The 24,863-nt window shown below is 57.6% G+C and overlaps 10 protein-coding genes across 10 annotated transcripts; 4 read left to right on the forward strand and 6 right to left on the reverse strand.

The window, feature by feature from the left end:
* Nucleotides 1–209: 209 nt before the first annotated feature.
* SLS55_005339 (uncharacterized protein) lies at nt 210–1,234 on the reverse strand (the record flags this gene model as incomplete). Its single annotated transcript, XM_066776789.1, has 2 exons — nt 210–857; nt 905–1,234. 2 exons carry the CDS (start codon nt 1,232–1,234, stop codon nt 210–212), a joined length of 978 nt encoding a protein of 325 aa, XP_066632631.1.
* Nucleotides 1,235–2,071: 837 nt separating this feature from the next.
* On the forward strand, nt 2,072–3,890 carry GCD1 (Translation initiation factor eIF-2B subunit gamma; the record flags this gene model as incomplete). The annotated part of the gene is made up of 3 exons (XM_066776790.1): nt 2,072–2,234; nt 2,295–3,750; nt 3,776–3,890. The coding sequence occupies 3 exons, from the start codon at nt 2,072–2,074 to the stop codon at nt 3,888–3,890; spliced, it is 1,734 nt and encodes a 577-aa protein (XP_066632632.1).
* Nucleotides 3,891–4,177: 287 nt separating this feature from the next.
* Nucleotides 4,178–5,469, reverse strand: SLS55_005341 (uncharacterized protein; the record flags this gene model as incomplete). Its single annotated transcript, XM_066776791.1, has 2 exons — nt 4,178–5,279; nt 5,333–5,469. 2 exons carry the CDS (start codon nt 5,467–5,469, stop codon nt 4,178–4,180), a joined length of 1,239 nt encoding a protein of 412 aa, XP_066632633.1.
* Nucleotides 5,470–6,015: 546 nt separating this feature from the next.
* Nucleotides 6,016–8,952, forward strand: SLS55_005342 (uncharacterized protein; the record flags this gene model as incomplete). Its single annotated transcript, XM_066776792.1, has 2 exons — nt 6,016–6,024; nt 6,202–8,952. 2 exons carry the CDS (start codon nt 6,016–6,018, stop codon nt 8,950–8,952), a joined length of 2,760 nt encoding a protein of 919 aa, XP_066632634.1.
* A 1,742-nt stretch (nt 8,953–10,694) lies between these two features.
* Nucleotides 10,695–11,082, reverse strand: SLS55_005343 (uncharacterized protein; the record flags this gene model as incomplete). Its single annotated transcript, XM_066776793.1, has 2 exons — nt 10,695–10,768; nt 10,908–11,082. The coding sequence occupies 2 exons, from the start codon at nt 11,080–11,082 to the stop codon at nt 10,695–10,697; spliced, it is 249 nt and encodes an 82-aa protein (XP_066632635.1).
* Nucleotides 11,083–11,348: 266 nt separating this feature from the next.
* SLS55_005344 (uncharacterized protein) lies at nt 11,349–12,329 on the reverse strand (the record flags this gene model as incomplete). Its single annotated transcript, XM_066776794.1, has 1 exon — nt 11,349–12,329. One exon carries the CDS (start codon nt 12,327–12,329, stop codon nt 11,349–11,351), a length of 981 nt encoding a protein of 326 aa, XP_066632636.1.
* A 1,640-nt stretch (nt 12,330–13,969) lies between these two features.
* atp12 (ATP synthase mitochondrial F1 complex assembly factor 2) lies at nt 13,970–15,120 on the forward strand (the record flags this gene model as incomplete). Its single annotated transcript, XM_066776795.1, has 2 exons — nt 13,970–14,282; nt 14,339–15,120. The coding sequence occupies 2 exons, from the start codon at nt 13,970–13,972 to the stop codon at nt 15,118–15,120; spliced, it is 1,095 nt and encodes a 364-aa protein (XP_066632637.1).
* Nucleotides 15,121–16,041: 921 nt separating this feature from the next.
* Nucleotides 16,042–19,703, forward strand: SLS55_005346 (uncharacterized protein; the record flags this gene model as incomplete). Its single annotated transcript, XM_066776796.1, has 4 exons — nt 16,042–17,092; nt 17,146–18,467; nt 18,514–18,867; nt 18,921–19,703. 4 exons carry the CDS (start codon nt 16,042–16,044, stop codon nt 19,701–19,703), a joined length of 3,510 nt encoding a protein of 1,169 aa, XP_066632638.1.
* A 2,274-nt stretch (nt 19,704–21,977) lies between these two features.
* SLS55_005347 (uncharacterized protein) lies at nt 21,978–22,833 on the reverse strand (the record flags this gene model as incomplete). The annotated part of the gene is made up of 2 exons (XM_066776797.1): nt 21,978–22,608; nt 22,754–22,833. 2 exons carry the CDS (start codon nt 22,831–22,833, stop codon nt 21,978–21,980), a joined length of 711 nt encoding a protein of 236 aa, XP_066632639.1.
* A 769-nt stretch (nt 22,834–23,602) lies between these two features.
* SLS55_005348 (uncharacterized protein) lies at nt 23,603–24,721 on the reverse strand (the record flags this gene model as incomplete). The annotated part of the gene is made up of 1 exon (XM_066776798.1): nt 23,603–24,721. The coding sequence occupies one exon, from the start codon at nt 24,719–24,721 to the stop codon at nt 23,603–23,605; it is 1,119 nt and encodes a 372-aa protein (XP_066632640.1).
* Nucleotides 24,722–24,863: the final 142 nt, after the last annotated feature.

Raw genomic sequence — 24,863 nt, forward strand, 5'->3', positions numbered from 1 at the left:
AATCACTTTATGGCCACCCGCTCTGTAGTCTCCTAGTCCACCTTTGAAGGAGCATGCAGATAACCTCCAACTAGCCAACTGCGTGCTACCATTCTGCAAATTCGAAAGTGTAGAATATAATAGTACGGGGAGTCATACCACTGCTGCTTCAAGCGCCATAACGTCGTCAAACCATATATACCAGGAAGGGTTCCGTAGATCCCATCAAATCATTCTTTACCACCGACCCGTCGTTCAAAATCATCAATCAGCCTTGACGCATCCACGACTTCCACGCCTTTGCCTAGGCCGACCATGGTAGTAGTCTCCCACCACTTCTTCTCGTTGATTCTCCCACCGCCCTCACCCTCGTCCTCAGTATCCACAAGCCCGAGACCAACGCCGCCAGCACCAACAACAATCATGACTTGGCCAACCCAATTTCTGATCTGCTCGACATACTCCCCCTGAGTGCCAGAAAGATCTTCGGTCACATAGACTAGATCAGGCGCCAGATGACGCAGCATGTGCACGTGTCCGCTGGGCGTCGTGAATGGCATGACCATCGTGCGGTCTTTGACCAAGCGGAGCGCACGCGCATGGATACTGTTGTAAAGCACGTTTTCAGAAGTTGAAGATGCCATGGATGGGATGTTCCCAGACTTCGGCGTGTTGTGGCCGCTACCGTATTGCTGCGGCTCCAGAGACGACATCTCGTCTCCGGGAGTCTGAGCGGGAGTGGGGATGGCGGCATATGAAGAACCGAGGGAGCCCGACTGATTGCTGGAACTGGAACGAGGCTTAAGAGACGGCGCATAGATGAGGACAAACAGATTGGTGGTTGCAAAGTTGGTCGGCGCCAAGTGCGAAAGAATGGACTACAGAAGTTAGGCGGACATCTCCAGACCAGACCTACATAACTTACCGGAATCTCTTGGTATGACGCATGGTCGTCATCTCCTACGGCAGAGTCCGCAGAGACAACAACTACGACTGTCTTCTTCCTTGCGCCTGGCCGTGGTGGTTGGGCAGGAGGTTGAAGCGTCGCATTGAACGCATCTGTATGCGCACCCACAGCTCCAGCACTCTGTGATGACTGCGCCTCGACATGTCGGCGTGCAGCTTCTTCAGACCACCTGGAGTGGTCACCATAATCCTCACGGTCCTCCTCGCGGATAGAGCTAAGTGCAGCGCCAAATGCAGTGCCGGCCGCAGTTACACCTTGCGCTAGCCTTCTGCTCGCATTGTCGAACATCTGCTGCGGACTGGGCGTGCGACGAATGGCTCCAGACATGCGCGCCACAAAGCTCTCATCCTGTTCTCTGGTCACGCCGACCGACTCCGAGTATGTATCCTCGGCATAGCCTGGAGGCGGCGGCTGACGGTATGTACGCTCCTCCTCGCCGTAGCTAAGGTCTGCGTCGTCATCGTCGTCGCCGTCTTTGCGCTCACTCCAAACCCATGCTGCAACGCCTGCCGTGGCGATGGTAACAGTGATGACAAGAGGGACCCAGAATCCGAAGGTGGATCGACGCGAGCTCTGCTGCCGGCGGTCGTAGCGGTCGTAGGAGAATGACATGATCGCTGCTCACATTATTTTGCGCATGCGATCGTGGGATGGGAGGGGCTTTGCGACGCGTTTCTCGGGACTCGGGAAAGCTTCGCGGGCGCGGAGGTGGCTGGGCGGGCAGTTGGGCGGGGAGCTGTGAGATGGCACCTGCTTGTTGTTTGTGGAGGCTGGTTAGCTCCTCGCCGAGGCCTGGGGCAGGGTCGTGTGGCCGTGCTCAGTTGGCAGATCGTGGCACGGTGGCCGAAATTCACCGCGCCGTGCTAGCGCCGTTCTTAAACTAAATCGCGGCCGATGCGTCACAGCCCGTCCCGCGGCGCATTTTTTGAGCTTCACGACAACACCGCGCCCGCCCACCCGGCAATCCCCCTCCTTCCCCGCGGCCAGCACTTCTTGTCTAGCTGGAGCACTTTCCGACGCCAAGGAATTCCCCTCGGCGCCTCTACATATATCCAAGCAAAACCCGCATCAGCGAACGATTCCACCGCCGCGGGGCAGTGACTCTTCAACATGCCTCACGCCAACATGCCTGCGCCAGGATTCCAGGCGCTGATTCTTTGCGGACCTGGCGTCTCTTTGGACACTTTCACCTCCAGTCCGAAGGACTTCCCCAAGGCCCTGGTCCCCATTGCCAATCGCCCCATGGTCTGGTATCCGCTGGAATGGTGTTACCGCATGGGAATCACGAGTATGTAGATATACGTTGGTGGGAGCTGGTCCAGGTGTATCTGACAGTAATACTCCGCAGACATCACTTTGATCACCCCTCCAGAGTCGGCCGAAGCTCTTGAAGCCGCCTTATCCCAGAACCCGCATTTGACCTCTTTGCCTTCCCCGAAGCCCGATGTCCTTGCCCCGGAGGACCTGACGCAGACTACTGGAACCGGAGAGCTGTTCAGGATAAAAGAAGTCCAGGATATCATTGAAGGAGACTTCATTGTCTTGCCGTGTGATTTGGTGTGCGAGCTGGACGGCGCAAGCTTGTTGGAGTCCTGGATGATTGAGCAGGGCGGCCTTGGCGGGGCTACCGGTGGTAAGGGAAACAACAATTTCATTCCCATGAGCACCGGGGGTGAAAAGAGCGGAAGGAGGGGCGGCATGGGTGTGTGGTACCAAACCAAGGGCGAGCACGCTGTGAAGGGCGAAGAGACCGATTTCATTGCAACAACCCCGCTACCAAAGTCTGTTGTGCCGCCGCACTCTGGATCGCTACGGCCGAGCCTTGCCAACCTGGTCTACTCAATTCCCACCGACGTTTTGAACGATATTACCGAAACCAAAAACTTCCCCATCAGACACACGCTGCTCAAGAAGCATGGTAGGGTCAGAATGCTGACGACCACCCGGGACTCCCACGTCTACTTTTTCCCGTACTGGGTACTGGACATGATCAAGAAGAACGAAAAGTTCGACTCTCTTAGCGATGCTCTGGGATGGTGGGCAAAGGCTGGGTGGCAGTCCGGGCTGGGAGAGAAGCTCGGCCTCGGCGAGATTCTGCGTCCCTCGGAGAGCGAGGACGGGGATGATATCATGGCTGCCACTAGCATTCTCCAGGACGATATTGATATCGCAAGTCTGAGCAGTACCTTCCAGCACAAGGTCAACGCCGGCGAGCCACAGCCCATTTTCGCCTCAAGAGTAGTAGACCCAGATGGCCCGTCCCTGCAAGTTACCCCGCCCGATGTTGAACCCAACCTCGAAGTCCCCCCCATCATTGCCTATGTCCAGCCGACTCAGCCATCTGCGCCGTTCATCCGCCGCGTCGATACAGCAGCCCTTCTCCTGAACGTCTCACTGCGTCTGGCTAAGCTTCCATCAATCGAGGAAGCCGGTAAAGGCGCTGCTTCACCCTTCGCTCACCCGGCCAAGATCGCGCATCCCGACACCGTGCCCAAGAGGTGCCGCGTTGAGGCCGAGAACAGCCTCATTGCCGAGAACGTCATCATCGAGGAGAAGTGCAACATCAAAGAGTCAGTCATCGGAGCAAACTGCAAGATCGGCACCGGTGCGCGCCTGCAGCGGTGTTTGCTGATGGACGGTGCCGAAGTCGGCGAGAACTGCCAGCTCACTGGCTGCATTTTGGGCAGGAGATGTAAGATCGAGGGCGGCCCGGCGAAGTCGGAGGAGAAGACCATTCTGAAAGACTGTGAGGTTCAAGAGAGCCACGTCGTTGAGTGGGGCAGTAAGTTCCCTGAGGTCTCCATGTCTGATTGTGAGATTTGCTAACAGTCCTGCAGAGGAATGGAAGGACGAAAAGTTCAAGCGTTTTGGTGGAGATCTGGATGAAGATGACGGTGAGGATGCATTCGGAGAGGACGACCCCATGAATGATATGATGGCGTAGCGCCACTGGATTTTGTCTGCGTCAAAGTGTGATTAGAGGAAAGTATATCAAAAAGGCATTCGGAACAGCATCAGGAAAGGTTCAGTCGCATCAACACGTTTTGGAAGAATACCCGAAAAAATAATCGTGATTCCATACATGTGTATCTCGTCATGAAATGTCTTCGCGGCAACCAACATGAGGTTGCCGAGGTAAGTGTTTGCATTCCGCATGCGCATAAGCTCTCAAAGAGCAATAGTGTGATATAATACATCCGACTCTCGTGAGCCATCTTTAGGAACCGATCCCTAAACCTCCAACTTGATGATCCAGCCATCACCTTCGACGTCCTGTTTCGGGTTCAGGCCGCCCCAGAGGACCACCGTCTTGTCATCGATGTTGGAAGCGGCGAAGAATGACCTGGGCCCAGGATGGACCTTGCCTTCATGCGCGAATTCCTCTTGGTGCAGCTTCAACTCAACCTCGGCCCAGCTATCCTCGCCAGAGTCCATTCCAAGTTTGAGCCTCGCTGCATCCTTGGCGCTAGCGAGAGTAGTGTTGTTGGAAGGAAGCTGGAAGGTCCAGGCATCGCTGAACAGTTCATCAGACTTGGGTGGGAGGCTGGTGAGCTGATCACCACCGTGCTTCTGACCGAACAGGTACAAAAGATACTTGCGACCCTGTCCGGTGGAGAGAGTGATGACGCCAGCTCCGTCCCTGGAGGTATCAGGGCCAGGCACTAGGGGGTTCGAAGGCACAGGAATGGTATCCCAGCGTGCATTGGCCGTGGCGGCGTGGAGATCGTAGAAGTGGACTGGAGCTTGGAACTTCGAATCGATGCCGACAGTGAAGACCTTGTCCTGGGAGAATGCAAGACCCGAAGGCGTACCGACAGGCGACAATACCTGGTCTTCGTGAGCTTGCCAGACACCAGTTGTGACGTCAACCGAGCTGAGGCTTGGAAGTGCTCGTAAGTCATTCGTGCCAGCCGGCTTGCTGTAGCCCCCATACAGTAGAAGCATGTTGCCATGAACGGTAGATCCATGGTAGAACTGGCAGTCCTTGGGGCCTTGAGATGTCCGGAGAGTCCACTTGAGCGTGTCGGTGTCAAAGGACCAGAGCTTGGACCCATCCTCTACTGAATTGCCAGCCTCGTCCATTCCGCCGTAGATGATGATGTCCTTTCCGAACACTGAGGCAGAATGGCCCGCGCGAGGTGGGGGAACAGAGGAAGCATCATCCGTAGGCAACGCCGGAATGCACTTGTAATCGGTGTTCTCGTCCTTGTGAAGCAAGGTCAACTGGTGAAATTCGTTGCCGGCGAGGGTGCCAGCTTCAGTGAAGCCGCCGAAGATGTAGGCCTTGCCATTGACCACACTGACGGTATGAGAGTGGCGACGGATCAGTTCCCTCCACAGACAGTCAGCAGAGCTCGCCAGTCCGTGAGCGAAACAGCAACTTACGACACGGCTATGCGCGTGAAGGTAGCCTTCAGCGGCAAGGTCTTTTTGGCGATAGCATATCCTGCAACGGCACCGCCTTCAATGGTGGTCGAGACGACCTGTTCGGCGACGACAGCTCCAGCAGCAATTTCAGCCATGGTGAGTAGAGTGTGGTGTTGGGGAGAGGGTGCGGGGAGAGCAATTGCATCATAGGTGGGTGCGCCTTTGTTCCTTGCAGGCTCCAGGGACCCCCGGCGGGCCCCGCCGGGTGGGACGCGGGCGGAAGCTGCCAAGGCTGGGGCGGCGCCCTTTCCGCGCTGGGCCTTCGCACACGCGCGCGTTGGGCGGAGCCGCATGGCTTCCCGACCCCCCGACATCATCTAGGTCCACCACCCGCTCGCATCCCAGACCGCACATCGCACATCGCGGATCGCACATCTCGCTCGGCGCCCCTCGTTTAACCACTGTCGCGGTAGCATTCTACGACTCGCCGTTGGGTTGCTGGCCGCCCCGGGAGCTCCCTGAGACTGCACCGCCGTTGGGATTACCGCATCACGCCGCGACTCTTTGTTGCCTGACCTACACGCGCACAATACTACCCGACTAATCTGCCATGTCGACTGCCGGTCCAGTACGGCCTATGCAGGCTCTGCGCCAGCGCCGCGAATCACAGCGTCCTTCTCAGCTGCGCAGCAGCACCAGGAATGCACACGGTGATGCCGAAGAGGCGGCGGCGGCGGACAAGGTTGTGGAAAAGCCACTCGGTATGTTTTGGCAGCCGTCATGGCTTCATACGATGGCTAGCTAACCTGACACTAGTTATAAATGAGCAGTACATATTGAAGAAATTCAAGGGCTCGCCGCCCTCACTTATTGTCCACCTCCACCAGCACCATTTCCGCTTCGAGCAGCAGGACGGCAATTTCCCCTACAATTCTCCCATGCGCCCTCTGCTGCAACATATTCGCGATGGCACGATACCGCACTTCATATTGGAGGAAATGCTGCGCGCTGGCGTGACGTTCTATGAAGGCTGTCTTATTGTCCAACTGGTCGATCATCGCTCGGCCGATGCCAAAACACAAGCGGGGCCCCAGAACACCAGTTCTAAAGAAGGAAAGACCGCCCAGTTCTCTATCCATAACTGGAATGAGTACTTGACTCCATCGCCATGGGTGCCCTATCCTTCGCCTCCCAAGTCCTCTTCCGACGAGTCTCCGCCACCGAAGACCGAGCAGGCAAACCGTCCAACCTCGTCTGCGGGCGAGATCAAGGCAAAGACCGAAGGCCCGTCAGCGGATGATGCAAACGCTGCAAACAAAAGTCCTAGGGTAACAACCAAGGTGCTGTTCCCAACAGCGCTGTCCTACCAGACCGAACTCGAGCTGTTGGCAAACACCCCAATGCCGGATCTGGCCGCAGCAAGAAGACAACAGTCCCGCGCAGCAGCTACTCCTCTCTCGGCGCATCCACCTACGCCATTGACATCGATGCCCCCGACACCTTCTGCAGCTCGTGGTCCGGCACCTAAACGACAGAAGATGATATTGGATGAGACCAATGTGCACGATTTCGAAGCCGATGTGATCAATGCAGCTGCTCCTGCACTCTTCTTGGAACCCGTTCATAGCTTGTTGGAAAGCCAGGATATAATTGAGGCCACCACCCACTCGATGCACAGGAATGCTCCGCCACCACCAAAGACGAGGAAGCGGACGACCGCTGAGCTGGCGGCTGACGAGGCACAGTTTGCGGCCGACCAGAACTTCATGCTGTTCGGCGACAGTGCTGCATCGACCTCTAATGCTGCGCAAATGAATGGAGATGGTGAAGGTATGCGCAGCGGAGCCGCCGCCTTTGAACCCCGCTTCTCCCGTTTCAAGACTTTGGAAAACATCAAGATTGCCCATGAAGAGAACGAGCGCATCAAGAAGGAAGAGGAAGCTCGCCAGGCCCAGCTCAAGCGGGAGCAGCAGGCGAATGCGGACGCAATACGCAGGAGAGAAGAGGCGGCCGAACAGAACAGAGCCCTGGCGGTACGGCAGCAGCAGCAGCAGCAGCAGCAGCAACAGCAACAGCAACAACAACATCATCAGCAGCAGCAGCATCAACATCATCAGCAACAGCAGCAGCAAGCTATGCAGGCAGAACAGATGCGGCGTCAAGCTCAAGCTCAAGCTCAGGCACAAGCTGCCGGCAACTCCATTGGAACGCCTCTTCACACGCAATTCAGTCAAGCTCAACAGAATTCTCCAATGATCCGCCAGCAAACTCCTATGCAAGCCTCACCGGTAATGAACGCGAACGCTGTCGCGAACCACGCGATGGGGGGTGTGCCGATGGCTCCCACTTCTTCAAGTCAAGCAGGCAGCCCGCCCCGCCCGCCTTCTGCCGTCCCCCACTCAGCAGGCCCGCCGCATATGGCTCGGCAAATGAGCCGCCAGCAGAGCAGCCAGCATCCAGGAAGCGCTCACGGAACGCCTCAAATGCATATGAACACTCCTCAGATGAACCAAGCTGTCCCCGTCACTCGCCACATGACACCACAGCCCGGTCGCGTCAACCAGCACGGCAGCCCAGTTGGTGCCATGCAGGGTACACCTATGATGCCTGTAGGTGGACAGATGCCACAGAATCTGTCGCAGGAACAAATCATGCGCATCCAACAACTGCGCCGCACTCAGCTAATGCAGCAACAGCACCAGAATGCCGCAATGGCGGGCTCGCCCCACAACATGACTCCAGAGCAGATGCAGATTTTCCGTCAACAACAAATAGCCCAAGCTCAGGCTCAGGCACAAATGGCGCACCACAACGGCCAGGGTTCCAACAGTGGTACACCTACGCCATACAACGCACAGCTAGCTCAACAAATGCGTCAGCAAATGGCGCAGTCCGCTTCTCCCAACCCCGGACAACAGCAAGGTCAACAACGTCCTCCTGGCCAGCAAGGCATGATGGGTGCCAACATGGGCATGGGCCAGATGAACATGGCGAACATGACGCCCGAGCAGCAGCAGCAGGTCCACCGCCAACGCTCACAAATGATCGTCAAGCGCATGATGGCTCACTACGGCGGCAACCTACCCGCCCCAATCCAACAAATGATCCGCAGCGGCCAAATCATGCAGGCCTGGCAAATGGTCGTCCAACAACAGGCGGCCCAGCAAGCGAACCAGCAGCAGCAGCAGCAACAACAAGGCGGCCAGAACAACATGGGCATTGGAGGTGGCATGGGCCAGATGAACATGGGCGGCATGGGCATGGGCGTCTCGATGGGCGGCGGCGGCCAGATGAGCATGGGCGGCGGCGTCGGCGGCGTACCGGCGGGCATGAACGGCATGGGCACCATGGGTGGCGGTGGCATGACCATGCAGCAAATGCAACAGGTGCAGATGCGCCTCCAGCAACAGCAACAGCAGGCGGCCGCGGCCCAGCAAGGCGGCGCCGGCGGCGATGGCGGTGGCCAGCCGCAGAACCAGCAGGCATACATGGCCCGTCTCATGCGCCAGCAGCAGATGCTTGCTCAGCGCCAGGCCCAGCAGCAGCAACAGAGCATGATGGGCATGGGTGGCGGTATGGGTATGGGGATGGGTTGGCAGGGCGGCATGGGCCGCGGCCAAGGTGGCGGCATGGGATAAGAGGCAAGCGTTCATCTGGAGAATGGTTGGTGATGAGGCTTTGGGGGCAATGATTGCCTCAGACACGGTGGCTTGTGCGCGCGTCCAACCTTCTTGCAGACACACCGGCTGCCTGCCTCATTCCATTCAAGACTCCCCTCGAACTGCATTGTCCCGCTGTCGGCACATCAGTGGAATTCGGTTCAACGGCTGCTGATCAGCATCATGATTTCACTCACCCAGAAGCACCTGCAGCTCTTCATGTCGCACTGCGTTCCTTTTCTATTGATTTCTCATTGTTTTCCCCCCTCTGACTCTCGCATAGCGATGGCGTTATTTCCGATTGCTCACCTCAACGCGGCCAGTTATGATATTAATGTACTCTTACTACAAATAGAGCCCCCTTCATGATGACTATTATTGGAGAACTACACGTTTTTCAATGGCTTGTGGAAAAGAATGTAGCACCGCGATGGATGCAAAATAAATTGAGCCTTGTCAAACCTAGATCATCAAATATCAACATCTACCTTTTACATGTGTCGCAGTCCACGCCTCAATGATTTTGTATGATTCAAAGCCTATATCTACCCCTCGATGTTTGCGCAGACCACCTCGCACGAGTAGCATAGCCATTCCACAGAAGAAGCGCGAAATCTTCCACAACCCATTGTAGCACTCGATGCACGCTTGATTTACGAAGCAACACTGCTGCTCTGCGGTATAGTACATTGATGTAGGCATAGAGAAAGTATCGACACTAAACGAGGAGCAGTTACAGATGTGGGAATCACAGTGACGCGGGAAAGGGATTAGGACCCGGTTTACCGTCAAAAAAAATAAAAAATAAAATAAACCTCCCCCCGGCTAACCCCATGCACCCAGAATGATGCAATCGAAACTGTACACCTCGCTTTTCGTTGTTCTTTTGGATAAGGATTTTCGAATAAAACACAATCATGACTTCGTGAAAGACGTCTCCTCCCTCCCCATTATAAACGTTGGGATTTTTGCGCATGCTTTTTTCACCCATCTCTCCTCTCAGTCTGTCCGGGCGTCTGGGCCGACGACGCCGTCCCCAAGCCGCCGTCCGCAGCCGTCGCCGTGCCGGTTGCCTGATCGTAAAACGGAACCAGTTCGTGGGGCAGCCACTCCAACCACGTCACCATGTTGTCGCCCAGAGCGCTCATGTCGATGTCCTGGCTCTCGACCAGCATATCGCCGAACGGGATCGGGCCACTGTTCTGGCCGGTCATTTGGGACGGGTAAGGCCCTGTTGGGGAATGTGGGTTGACGGCCGAAGACGACACGTTGGCCGCGCCTCCTGGGGGTGGGCGACCTCCGGCGGGCGATGACGCGGTCGAGTACGGGGAGTGGAGGTTGAGGAGGAGGTCGGCGTCGGAGACTAGAGCGGAATCTGGCAAATAGGCGGAAGAGCCGCCGGGCGGGGGCGGAGGCTGCATGCTCGCAGCGGCGTTGGGCTGGGCGAAAATTTGCGTGTTGTTGGGATAACGGGGGAGCGGCGCCGTCGACATGTTGGAGCCTTGCGGTGTGAGAATATTACGCTGTTGCTGAGGCGACGTCGGACCCTGCGCCATTACCGACGAGATGGACGGGTCCATGCCTTCTCGTGGGCGGCGAGGACCGCCGTCTCGAATTTCGGTAGGATAGAGGACGGCTAGGCTCGTGTTTGGTGAGTTCATGGTCCCAGTAAGAGACCAGCCAATGGCTAATGAGAGATTTGTCAATATATGTGCCCTGGCCTAAATCTTGAAATAAGAGCTAACCTTGACCTGGGTCTGCCATAGGAGACCCTGGAATGCCAAAATTTGGGCCCCTGCTGATTTTAAGAGCAGCAACTGGGTCTTGGTCTTTCTCGGAATGGTTCTGAGGCCCGATATACGCCCCCCAAGATAGCTTGCGCCGCCAACCAGGCGTGTCGAAAGAAGGCTCTGGTTGAGGGACTTCCAACGCACATTCCATCTCTTCTCTGGTGTATAGGAGCGGGTCCACAACACCCTTGGCCTTCTGGTCCATGACGGTCAAAATGTATTTCACGCCAGCCCAGTATGTCTCGAGTGATTGGAGGGCTCGATAGCAACGCTGGTAATTTTGGTTGGCAGCCGCTGCTAGCAGCGTATGTTTGGCCATTTGCTTCTCGGATGCACCTGCTTGGACCCTTCCATCCCCCGCACTTGATCGGTTGCGGAAGCCGTTCTCGTTGGAGGTAATTGCTCCATGTACACTGCTCTCACCACTATTCTCTTGAGCCCGGCCATTTGGCGGTGACCCTTGCCTCGAATGCGGATTCGACGACGCAGATTGCATGGCAGTCTCTTTCAGGAAGGCACAAGCGGCAATATAAATTGGTTGACTATGCATTATTAGTTGCAGAGCATGGGACTGCCTATTGGATCCTACCTGGTGAAGGGATTGCCAAGACCCGCTTTTGCGTCAGCCAACTCTGCAAAGGCGAGAATATCCGCAATCGTCTTCGCAGATGACATGGATAGCTCGTGGCTGTTCGGAAGGAGCTGTTGAATGCCCCCCTCAAAAGTCTTGAGAAGCGTTGGCTGATGCAGAAGAACAATGAGGGTGTGGAACCAGAAGTGGAGGAGGATGAAATTCGTCCCTTGCCCGTTCCTCAGGTAATGCTGGAAATTGAGAACGTTGAAATGCAAACGTGACGAGAGGTTTTGGTAAATGTCCGTCAAAAGACTCTCCATGGATGCTAATCGTTTGATCACGTCTGATGTAACGTGCGATACCTCTTTAATTCCGTTCAAGAGGTCCGTAACACGGCCGTACAGATGGATCACCCGGATTAGGGCAGGAAAGGGGACCGGCCAACCAGTGGATTCGTCGGTGGAATCAAGAGAGGGGAAAGATATTTCGATATCACTATCCCTCAAGGACACCGGCCGTCCCGTTCCGGAGGAGACAACGCGATCCAGGAAAAAGACAGCCCAGAAGGTGTCGATCCGCTCTCTTTCCACAGCTCTCTGTTCCTCGACAGTCCTGGGGTCGGTCCCTTCTGGCGATGATGCTGCGCTCCGATCGCGTTGCGTGTTTTCTCCTCTCTTGGAAGAACCAGATTTGACACTCTCCGGCGTGGGCCCGTCTCTACCTTCGTATCTCAGCCCTTGTAAGGTTTGCATACCGAGATCTTGGGCCATTCGGATGGCAATTCCGAGATACATCCATAAACCAGAGTCACGGCTTCCGCCGAATTCATCGTATGCGAGCAGCAGAGCAGCTTGAACGACAGCAACGCTCGGACACGCAAAGGTATCAACGATTGTAGATTTGGCGCGCAAAGCGAACTGTTGCCCATATTCGGACGGGGGCGTCTCCGCTCGTTCGGCGTCACCGTCGAACTGGCGCGTGCCAACCAGCATCGGATCAGTGGAGAAGCGTGCAGCTAGCGCACAGACCGAGTCGACAAGGATGGCGTCCACTTGCTTTTCCTCGAGATCGCGCATAAACCGCACTTCCTGCAAGAAGGGGAAATTGCAACCGAGGTGTGTGAAGAACGTCTTGCACAGGTGCGTAATCAGCGGCGGCGGAGGAACTGGCGAGGCGTCGTATATTGGAAGCTCGACTGGAGCGGGGTTTTCTGTGGTGGATTGTTGGGAGGTTACGCGACCGAGCGAAGTTGCCGTGGCAGGAGGGGACTGTAGGCCTTGACTGGTCTTTGAGTACACGGCTTTAGGATACTAGGGAGCGTGCTTACCATCAGTTGTTGATGTTCCCGCTGTACTGTGCTGCTTGCCTTTCACCTTGACTACCATCTGCTTGAATCCTGGCATGATCGCCGTCGGCCCGAAATAGCGGAAGTAGGGCATGCGATTTCGAATGCTCAGGCTTAGCGAAAACCGGCCTTTGCATGGGTCAGTAGAGGGCGGTTTACGAGATGATATCAACGACATACTTGAAGCCTGGCTTCCCTCGTCTCCGCCAGCGCTTGCAGCGCCATTGAAGCTGGATTCCAAAGCTGGGTCGATGATCGGGTCATCAGTCGGCGCGCCGTGAGCTAGAGAAGGGCGTGCAATCCCCGCATTCTCGACTTGCTGATGCTGTGTTTGCTGCAGCTGCTTTGGTGGTGGCCTTCGGGGCGACGCCACAGACGACTTCTTGCCGTGATCCAGCGCAACGCTTGCCCGTCTCTCGACGTGATCGCCGACAGAGCTGGAGCCTGAGCTGTCCTTGGGCTGCTCTGTGTCCGGGCCATATCCCCCGCAAGTGTGATTGTTCTTGAGGCAGGTTTCACAGGCGGGGCGCTCGCCGGAACAGCGCGTCTTGCGACGGCGACAGGTCAAACAGGCCGAATTGATTCTCCGTCTCTTCGCATAAGGCCCGTCATTGTTGGTGATAAAGCGTATGGCCTTTGGTTGGGGCAGAGACTGGCCGGTCGACGGGTCTGGGGCCATGGCGGCCATGCGGGGGCAAAGGGACTCGCGAGGCTGGGGCTGCAGAGCGCTTCAACAGCATATGGCCGCGAGGGAGCAGAAGGTGCGGCTCAAGCGAGCGGGAGGGATGAGCGTGTTGTAGCTTTAGTAGGAGTATCAAGCGCAGCGGTCCGCGCTACCGAGCAGCTGGCGCAATGGCAGGCCTCCGGGAGAAGGTGCGTGCGGAATGGGTCAGCAGGCAGCTAGTGAGCTCGCGCGTAGGACCTGCGCCCGAGATGCGTGGCGGAAACGGCAGTCGACGGCGCAGCACTGGGGCTGGAAGCTGGGAGAGGCATGTTGCCGTGGTGCGTAGAAGCGGACAACAGGCTGATGGTTGAGCCCGCCATTGGCAGTAGCCACGGCCAGCCTCACAACCAAAAGCGGAGTCGGCCAGGCTCACGCCTCCCGAACCTTCGCTGCGTGATCGCCCCGAACCCGCCGCCCTCTCCTCCACATCATGCAGCCTGCAACCGCCCACCCGACCCGGCTCCAGGGCTGATCCTCTGATCCAAGCACGCCTGCACAGGCCATCCGACTTCGACTTTCCAGAGCCGCGCCAACACAGCGACTGCAATCCCGTGCCACCCACCATGCGGTCCCTCTCCACCATCGCCCGCGCCGCCCCACGCGCTCTTCGTCCTTCGGCGCGCTATACGTCTGCGTCCCGCTGTCTGCACAGCTCCGCACCCAAGCCTGCGACCCCGCTACCGCATCCCACTGCGCCAGGCCCGCCGCCAGACCCGCCGAAGCCTGCTGCATCGACCGCCGAAGATCGGATTGCGCGCAAACGCCAGCGGGCCGAGCAGTTCCAGCAAAGCCGCAACGCGGAGGCCGATGCGTCAAAACCGGGGAGTGCCCTGAGGAAGCGCTTCTGGACTGACGTGCACGTCAAGCAAACATCCGGTAGGTGCATTGCTGAGCATTGGATGAGTGACAATGGCTGAGGGTAGATGTGGTAGATGGCCACCAGATTTTTCTCGATTCGCGACCCGTCCGGACCGCTTCGAAGAACGTCCTTACCATCCCTCCGAACAAGCAACAACTCGCCGCTGCCATTGCGCTGGAATGGGACCTCTTGCTCAATGCACAGCAGGCCCTCAAGCAACACTACATTCCTCTCACCTCGCTGACATCGCGTGCGATTGATATACAGGCGGAAGATGCCGCGGGCGACACAACTATTCGAGCAGGTATCATTCAATCGCTTATGAATTACCTCACCACCGATACGCTGCTTTGCTGGGCACCGGCGGAGAACATTCACGACCCGAAGGACCTGAGTGAGGGCGCGAAAAACTTGCGCCAGGTGCAGATTCAGACGGCGCAGCCCATCATCAACTTCCTTTCCACCAAACTCTGGCCGGGTGTCGAGATCAGGCCTATTCTGGAACCTGACAGCATTATGCCTGTGCCGCAGCCGCAGAATACGGTGGATGTAGTGAAGGGGTGGCTGTCTTCTTTGCCGGCGTGGGAGCTGGCGGGCGTGGAACGTGGCGTGCTGGCAAGCAAGAGCTTGCTGATAGCATCCCGTCTGATGGCTGAGTGGAGCCCCCAATTCGCTCATGCCCGCGAGAACCAGCCTGGCGGCAGTCGATTCGGGATCGAGGAGGCGGCTGAAGCTAGCAGCTTGGAAGTCGCCTGGCAAACGGGCATGTGGGGAGAAGTGGAGGATACGCACGACGTTGACAAGGAGGATCTGCGGCGGCAGCTTGGCAGCGTTGTGATTCTCGTCAACGGGTAAAAAAGAGAGTGGCCAGGTCTGGCTGCGGGTGTATAAATAGTATGTGTAGCCTAGATGAATGTTCGAAAGATAAGATGCTGGCAATTCAGGCAAGGGCGGCGTCTTCCGGCGGGCTGGAGGCGCTCATGGCAGACGCTGGTGCTACAAGAGGAAGCTGGGAAACAGCGATGCTACGTAGGTGGGAGGGGCGGGCGGCGACGGCGACAGCGCGTTGGCGGGTTGGGCTGCGGCGCAATCGCAATCGCAGGCGTCTCACTTGTGGCAATCCCAAAGCTTCTAGCCACGTACAGGCAAGCAGCGCGGACCCCTGTCGCCTGACGCAGTGGCACCGCGGGGACGATGTACGTGCGGTGATGTGCTCCCTAAATCGCCTCCGCGCTCGCGCCTGCTACCTTCGACTCTGCGTGTAACCGGCTCCTCGTTCTGTTGCAAGTCTCGACTGCGGGCTTCCAGCTGCCCCAGATTGATACGCGCCGCAAACGAGCCCAGAACCTTACCCGCGCTACGCCTGCCGCGCCGCCACCCCTGTCGCCGCGTTCTTGTCCCGCCCCAGCTGGGGGCCCTGGAATCCATACGCTGGCCATGGAGAGGTAACGTCCGCCCAGCCATTGTGGCAGCGTGCGGTGCAACACCGCGCGGCCACGCCCTCCCCAAGCCCCGAGCACTGCCGCCCGCAGCCGCTGACGTCTGACATCACTCAGCTCTAGCGTCCAACAACACAAGAGGAACAAGTCCTCGGTGCGGTCGCTTCTGCACCGCGTCTCCTCCAAGCAGGATGCTCAAGTAACCGACGACAACGACGACCAAGCCTCCAACCCTGCCTCGTCGCAGACCTCAATTACCTCGCCTCCCGCCTCCTCGGTGCACGCCTCGCGGTCGAGTATCCAGGCCCCCCGCCATCGCCCGCACCTGTCCACCACCATGTCCAATTCCAATGCGACCTCCGCCGAGGTGCTGTCGCCCCCGTACGCCGCCCAGTCGCCGTCTTCCCCGACCGCCAAAGGCGCTTCCATTGAGCAGTCTGTCCGGCTGTTCCGCATCTTCGAGGCCCTCCGCAACGGTGACACTGCCGCGATTTCCAAAGCGATAAGGGAAGAGGGCTCCACGCAGGGCGGCGCAAGGCAGAGTACCTCGTCGGTAGCGTCCCTATCCACGGCACGGCTGGAGGGCACTACAATACTGCACCTTGCGATCCAATGCGCCGAGCTGCCTGTCATTGAGTTCGTTCTTTCCAGCGTCGGCGCCGGGATTGATTTGAACGGGAGGGACAGAGATGGCAACACGCCGCTCCATCTAGCCGCTCAACTAGGTCGTGCGCCGATTGTCAAGATGTTGCTGGAGCAGAACGGTATCAATGACTCTTTGGCAAACTACCATGGTCAAACCCCGCTCGATCTGGCGCGCACGCCCGACATTTTCCAACAACTACAGTTGACGCGGTCGATCTTCATTGACACTCATGTCAAGAAAATCCAGGAACTGTCGTTGCAGGGAGACTACAAGTCTTTGGAGGGTATACTGACAGATCCTCGTGTGCAAACTACTTTGGACGTCAACGGCCCAGAACTCGCGACAGACCCTTCGACTATCGAGACAGGAGGTACATTGCTTCACGAGGCAGCCAGGAAGAGGGATACTCAGCTATGCCAGCTCCTCCTCCTGAATGGCGCAGACCCTTTCCGACGAGATCGGAAAGGCAAGCTTCCTCATGAGGTAACGAAAGACGACAAGACCAAGGCAATCTTGAAGAAGTCCCCTGCCGCAGCTGCTGCTCAGCGTGGCATCCAGGAGAAGACAATCTTAGGTTCCGCTGCCCAGGCCGCTGGGCCCGCTTCGGCCGAGGTTGCACTGGGCTCCAAGGAAAGTCGCGAGATGAAGGGCTATCTGAAGAAGTGGACCAATTACACCGGTGGCTACAAGCTGCGGTGGTTCGTTCTCGAGGACGGGGTTCTGAGCTACTACAAACACCAAGGTAAGCTTGCCCAAATTGTCAATATGTGCAAATGCACGGCTGATCATTTGTAGACGACATTGGATCTGCGTGCCGCGGGGCTATCAATATGAGGATCGCCAAACTCCACATGGATCCACAGGACAAGCTCCGTTTCGAGATCCACGGCAAGTCCTCCGTCAAATATCACTTGAAGGCGAACCACCAGGTCGAGGCCAAGCGATGGTTTTGGGCACTGAACAACGCAATCCAATGGAGCAAGGACGAAGCGCGCGAGGAGGAGAAGCGGCAGACTCGTGAGACCGAAGCACTTCGCCAAGCAAAGAACGAACAGGCTTCCAAGGAGAGCGACGCAATCAGCACTGTGAGTTCGAGGCCGAACGGTAGGAACTCGGTGCTCAGCCCGGTCAGCAGCGGAGCATTGGGTGTGCCACAAACCGGCTCGCGCACTGGACCAAGCACTGCAGAGGACGATGAACTTGGCAACAGCACATATGATGCCAGCTTGGGTGGAGAGGAGGTTAGCCGATTTGAAAGCCGCACTGGCAAATCAATCGGAGGCGACCTGGACGACGATGATGACTACGGCGATGATGTGAGCAGCGACCAAGCGAAACCTGTTAGCAAAGATGCCTTCAACATCACTGCTCAGTCGGCCAAGCTGCAGCTGGACCTCCTTGCCCAAGTGTCTGGAGCATTGCAGGCAGAAAAGGCCAAGAACCCTTCGATGGAAATTTCCGATCCTGTTGTAGCTCAGGCCTTCTCGTCCTACGAAGGGGCTGTCAGCAGTCTCAAGGGCCTTGTTGGTGATTTGTTCCGTATTGCGCGGGATAGAGATGCATACTGGCAGTACAGGCTTGACAGAGAGGCCAACGTCCGTCGCATGTGGGAGGAAAGTATGGCAAAGGTAGCAAGGGAGCAAGAGGAGCTCGAGAATAGGATCGGAGAGTCTGAAGACAAGCGCAAGCGGACGAAGAAGGCGCTTCGGGATGCGTTGCAAGGACTTCAAACGGGAGAAACTTCCAAGATCAAGGGCGCTCTTGCTGAAACGGAGGCAATTGCTGAAGTTGAGGAGCCTTTGGACGATGAGAAGGCTCCACGCAGCCGCAATAACAGTGTCACAAACCGGCCGAATCTGGCTGAGCTCGCTGACCTCTCAGACTCGGAGTCCGATGACGAGGAGTTCTTCGACGCCATTCAGGAAGGCGAGGTGGAGGTTGTGGAATCACTGCCCGTGACATCGCCGCCGCCTTACGAAAGCGATGAGAAGCCTCCGGCTATGGACCTCCGGGAAGCCAAAGCGGCCGAAATCGCACCATCCTTCAAGGGCTACGAAGACCCTGTGCGCACCCGTCTTAAGCTGGATGACGATGACCGACCAAAGATTTCGCTATGGGTACGTGCTCGTTACATGTCCTTGAAACGTTGCTAACAGCTGGCAGGGCATCCTGAAATCTATGATTGGCAAGGACATGACGAAGATGACTCTGCCTGTGTCATTCAATGAGCCAACTTCCCTGCTGCAGCGTGTCGCTGAAGACATGGAGTATGTTGATTTGCTTGATATTGCCGCCGAGCGCCTAGACTCCTGCGAACGCATGGTCTACGTTGCCGCATTTGCGGCAAGTGAGTATGCCTCAACCATTGGGCGCGTTGCGAAGCCATTCAATCCGCTATTGGGAGAGACTTTCGAGTACTGCCGCCCGGACAAGGGTTTCCGCTTCTTCGTTGAGCAAGTCAGCCATCACCCACCGATTGGCGCCGCGTGGGGAGAGTCGGCCAAGTGGGATTACTACGTAAGCGATGAGTTCCGTTTCGCCATATTTGAGTTTGTCTAATCTTTTTCCAGGGTGAATCTGCTGTCAAGTCTAAGTTCTATGGCAAATCCTTCGATATTAACCCCCTTGGTACCTGGTTCCTGCGCTTGCGCCCCGCCTCCGGTGGCGAAGAGCTGTACACGTGGAAGAAGGTCACTTCCTCCGTCATTGGAATCATCACCGGCAACCCTACCGTGGACAATTATGGCCTAATGGAGATCAAGAACCACACGACTGGTGAAGTTTGTCTCCTCGACTTCAAACCTCGCGGCTGGAAAGCTTCGTCTGCCTATCAATGCGCTGGAAAGGTCGTTGGCGCCGATGGCCAGACGCGTTGGAGCATCGGCGGTCGCTGGAACGACAAGATTTATGCCCGCCTTACACCTGGCTACGAAGACGGCGACAACGTCGGTCAGAAGGACAAGCAGGCTACTCTTGTTTGGCAGTGCCATGAGCGCCCGACCGGCATTCCTTTCAACCTCACTCCCTTCGTACTTACTCTCAATGATCTTTCGGATCGCCTTAAGCCAATCCTTGCCCCGACCGATACGCGTCTGAGGCCGGACCAGCGTGCCATGGAGGATGGCGAATATGACCTCGCTGCTACGGAGAAGAACCGCGTGGAAGAGAAACAGCGTGCGACGCGTAGAGCACGCGAGGCGGCAGGCGAGGAGTTTGAACCGCAGTGGTTCTCCAGGGCCAAAGACGAGACGACTGGCGAGGAGTACTGGAAGTTCAATGGTGAATACTGGAAGATGAGGGATAGGGTCGCCAACGGGGAGAGCGGTTGGGAGGGTTGCGAAGACATTTTCTGAGCTCTCTTGAAGCCACGGAGTTCGTCTTCAAGTTCGCAGGCAAAAAAGTACAATTTGTGAAGCGTTGGTGTTTCAGGCAGTGGAGCGACGGCAATTGTATTAACAGACTGGATGGTCGTCCCTTTTCTTATCTCATTCCTCTACAGCCCCCGTTTGGCACACCTTGTTGCTCTTTTAATTCCCCCCTGAGTATTCTCAACTCTATTGCTTGTTCGCATTTGCTCAATGTCTTCCTCCCGCCCTCCTTCTGTTCAAAGATGCACTTGAAAACAGCAAATTTGCTTTAGAAGACGAATCACGAAAACAAGAATGGAGACCCTCCCCGTAGTCTTATACATTATTTATAGCAACAACAAGACGAAACCGTCTTTTGACAGTGGACTCATATAGGCATAACATGTTGCAAGTAGTCCTCGTTGCAATCCTCGCCCTCCATCAGCCCTTGAACGAGCGCCGGACCCACGGCAGCGTATCAACTTAAACCATCTCCTGCATCCTGTAGTATCATGGGCACGGGACCGCCACACAAACACACACACACACAATTGCAACCCCCATACTTACAGTGTGCTGCTCGATGGCCTGCGCGCTTCAACTCATACGCCGTCGGTTGCACTAGTCTCGGGGGCGCAAATGCGTTTGATTCGTCGAATCGCTATCACTTGCCTTCGAATACCATTGGCATTACTCAAGCAGAGAATCATCTCATCCGAGTCAACTCTGATGCAACCAGCCATTGAGCTCAAGATATACGAATACGGCAGGCTTTCTGATATGTAAAGTAATCCGTCGGGCCAAGGGCGATTGCTTAGTGATGAGATTATTTTATGACGTGCCCTGACCGGAGCCGCTACCCCGACAATGATATTAGCCCCGCAGCGGGGTAAGAAGAACAAGAAACCGACGGCGCCGCGACCGTCTCCACCACCGCGAGCTATGCTATGCTATACTCGACTAGGGTCCCGGGCTTCCATATACTAGCACCAAGTGCGGGACCCTGGCGTGTGGGTAACGCATGACCACATAGGTACAAAAAAAGCCCCGAAAGGAAAACAAAACCAATTGAAATACTCATCACAACCCCCCACAAACTGAGTCGCTCTCCCCGTTCCTCGTTACAACTCAGTTGAAGCTCGTAGGATCTCCGCCAACACCACTCCTGTTCTCTTCTATCACAAACGACAAAATCTAATCTCATACCAAAAATCAATTATCGAAAAGAAAGAGAGAAAGAAAAGATGGCCAAATCCTTCCGCACCCTCGCCGGCATCCCTCCCACGACCGCCAGCCCCACCGACTCCATCCTCGTCATCATCGACGCGCAGAACGAATACGCCACGGGCGCGCTCGCCGTGCGCTCGCTCGCCACCTCGCGCGCCGCCATCGCCGCTCTCCTCACCCGTTACCGTGCCGCCAACGGGCACATCGCGCACGTCACGCACGTCGTCCCGGACGGCACGCCCGTCTTCACGCCCGGCACGGCGCTGGCCGACGAGTTCGAGGAGCTGGCGCCGCGCACCACGGCCGAGAGCGGCGGGCGCGAGGTCGTCATCGGCAAGAAGTTCCCCGGCGCCTTCGCCGAGACGGCGCTGGGTGACTTCGTGAAGTCGACCGGGAAGACCAAGGTCGTGCTGGTGGGGTACATGGCGCATGTTTGCGTGAGCACCACGGCGAGGGAGGCGGACCAGAGGGGCTTGCAGGTCGTCGTCGTCGAGGACGCCGTGGGGGATCGGGACATTCCCGGCGGGAGCGGGGACGAGGTTACGAAGGTGAGTTTTGAGGGTGCTCTTTTTTTTCTTTCAGATTTCTTGCTTGCTTTTCTCCTTTGGGGTTGTTCCTTCTATGTTTTGGTTTCTTTGGTACAGTTTTTGATTCTGTGTTGTATGTGGCTGTTTTCGGGTTATGCGCTTTTCTACTTGATTTTTTTGTTCTTTTTACGCTTCCTGCTTGGGACGTGCTGCGATATCTCATCGTTGACGCGGATTGATTCCTTGGTGGATGAGCAAAGGCTAATGTGTCATGCGCTGCAGTGGGTCCTGGCTGAGTTGGGAGATGCTTTCGGGACGATCGTGAAGAGTGCCGATATTAAATGAGAGGGGATCATGGTTTGTTTGACAGATCCGAGAGGCCGTTGTGGCTGATGGAAAGTTAGCTATGTATCTTCAATTGGGAAGTGACTTACCGTGAAGTCAAATTTGTCTGATAAATGTGCCTGCGAGATACTACAGATCACTGGTCGTTTTGTTTCCTCCTTTTCTCAAGAGTTTTACTTCCTCAAACCAGATTGATGACCTGGTATTTGTCATCAAACATGGAGTTTCGGGTGCACTTCCACAAGCCCACGCGCTCGTACTCGTCGTTGGTCGAGCCCGCCCTCCGCCTCACCAGCAGGCCGTCGTGATGACCCCAGGAAACGGAGCTGGGTGCGTACTCGTAGAACTTGACGCAGTACAGCACCTCGTACTTGACAGCGGCGAACTCGGCCGGCTCGAGCCTCAGATCGAACAGCAGCTTCAGTTGGTCGTTCCGCCAGCCGAGGTCCTCCCACACGCGCAGCTGCGTCGTCACCCAGTCGCGATCGGGCAGCTCGAGCCCGCCGCGGACCGCCTTGCGTGCCCGGGCGTCGGCGATGATGCAGCCCTGGAAGACGCGGCCGCCCGTCATGTTGCGGTCGCAATCGCGCATGTCGGCGACGGCCAGGACGGGGCAGAGGGTGCAGCGCAGCGTGATGACGCCCTTGGAGAGGCCGACGCTCCTGCCATCACTATCGTCCTCATTGGACCGGCAGCGGGCCTGCAGGATCCGCAGCTTGCCGTCTAGGCGCGGGAAGCCGCGCTGTTGGTGGGCATCGTGAGCAAGTGCTGCCGCCTTCTCAGGCGTCTGGCCGAGCGGCCATGGCACCTCGCTGCGCGGCCAAAGCGCGTCCCAAGAGACGTAGCCACCGGAGATGGAGGCCCACGACCATGACGGCACGGTGCCGGCGGGCAGCTGGCGCTTTCCGTACACTACGAACCAGAGCAGGCTGGCAGGCAGGACGGACGGCCAGAGACCGGCGCAGGAAGAGTGCGAGGTCGCGGGCGACGGCGGCGGTTTTTGCAGTCGAGATTCCGGTCTTCTTCTGGACAAGCATTCTGCGGGTTCGGCCAGGGCGACCAGGCGGTCTGCGGGCGGGGCGGCGGGCAGGGTTTGGGTGGCGGTGGTGGGCAGGCCGCTGGTGAGCTTGGAGTAGGTGGTCACGGTCGAGTGCCAGGCCACTTCTAGCGGGTCGCGCTCTCGCTGGAGCTGCGGCGGGCGCGATAGCAGGGCGGCGAGCGAGTCCGCCTCGGACGGGTGCGACGACGAGGACGACTCTGGGCGGGCGACGCTGCACGTAGACGACGTCCTCGACAGGCGGCCCTTCATGGTGGCATTCGCAGAGCTGACGGGGGAGGTGCGGACTGTTGTGGGCTTGACTCAAGAGGAAAGTAGGCCTGGCAACGATGAGTTGTAGCCTGATCGCCGGCCATGCCCCACACCCGCCAACAACACACCCTTGGCGCTTTTCCGCATGGATGCACTCTTGCCTTCCCGGGCCGCGGGTCGACTGATCCAGGCCGCGATCACCTCCAGCTATCGGCGATGTGCAGCTTCCACGGGCCCACCAGCGTTCCGGAACCCCCAAAAATCGGATGGTACCTGTCGTGTTTCACAAATCGAGTAAAACAGTGTCGATACGCCGGGCCGTCAAGATCCACTGTGAGGATCAAAGTGCCCCAAAGTGTCCAGCATGCCAATTGTTCCTTAAAGCAGTGTTACTCGACTTCGCAGCCTTCGGCTCCATCAACCCGTCTGTCCTATCCTTTACCGCTTTGTGCGGATTTTTATCCGACATGGCCTTGCCAAACCCCCAAAGGCACCAGCTACTTCTCTTTCTCCAACAGCTCCAAGTACTGCGACACGAGGCTCTCCACTATCGCCTCTACGCCTTTCAGCTTGACCCCAAACGCCTTCTCCACCTTCTCGCTGTAGAACTTGACCTGACTATGCGTGCCCACATACCCAGCATTCGGCAACACCCCCTTCTCGACCTCGGCCGGGAAGAGCTTCTTGGTCGCCTCCGTCACATCCTCCCACAGCATATCCACCGCCACAGTGAATAACTCCGTCCCCGCGCCTTCCTCGCCCTCGCCCTTCGTCTTCACCTTCTCCCGGTCCAGCGCCATCAGGTGCAGATCCACGACATCGTCCACATGCGCGGCGCACGCCACCTCCTTCGGCCCCTCCCCCTTCTCCGCAGCAGTGATCAGCCGCAAGTAGCGGAAGTTGCTCGTGTCCCAAAGATCCTTGGTGCTCGCCGCCAGCGGATGCCGGCCGCCCACGTATGCGGGGCCCAGCGCGACCAGATCGAACCCGACGGGGCCCTTGGCCCGTTCCGCGGCCATCCACTCCAGGCTCCGCCGCAGCGCCGTCGCCTTGCTCGCGCAGTACGCCGTCAGCACGTCGGGGAACGGCGGCTCGACGTGCGGCTGCAGGCTGCTCTCGTTCACGTGCACCTCCTCCGTGCCCGCGTACCCCGGGCCCAGCAGCGCGCCCGCGGCGAAGGCGCCGACCGACGACGTGCACACGACGCGCTCGACCGTGCCGGATGCCTTGGCGCTCTCGAGCGCCGACAGCGTGCACGCGACGGCGGGCGCGAGGATCTGCGCGCGCTGCTCGGCCGCGCCGCTGCACTCGAAGTGCGGCAGCGGCGAGGCGGCGTGGATGACGCGCGCGCACCCGCGCGCCGCGGCGTCGAGCGAGCCCCGGACGGTAAGGTCCGGCACGATGAAGAACTTGCAGAAGGCGTCGACGTCGGCGGTGCCGTGGACCTCGCGGAGCAGCGAGAGCAGGGCGGGCGCGCTGGCGACCTGCGATTGCTTGGCTTCGCTGCGGACGACGACGTTGACGGTGTGGCCGGCGCGGAGCAGGGCGAGGAGGATGCCGGAGCCGATGTAGCCCGTGCCGCCGGTGAGCATGACTCTACTTTTGGACGACGACATGATGGTGGGCGGTGAGATGAAAGGAGAGGTGGGGCAGATGGGTTTTCGAGTTGGGACCTGGGAATTGTGCGTGGTAGCTGGGACTTGCAGCAACGGAAAGGAAGGGGAGCGGTCATCCTTTTATCTATTTCCTTCTTCCCCG

The sequence above is a fragment of the Diplodia seriata genome (assembly GCF_021436955.1).
Source record: "Diplodia seriata strain FDS-637 chromosome Unknown scaffold_5, whole genome shotgun sequence".
Lineage (NCBI taxonomy): Eukaryota > Fungi > Ascomycota > Dothideomycetes > Botryosphaeriales > Botryosphaeriaceae > Diplodia > Diplodia seriata.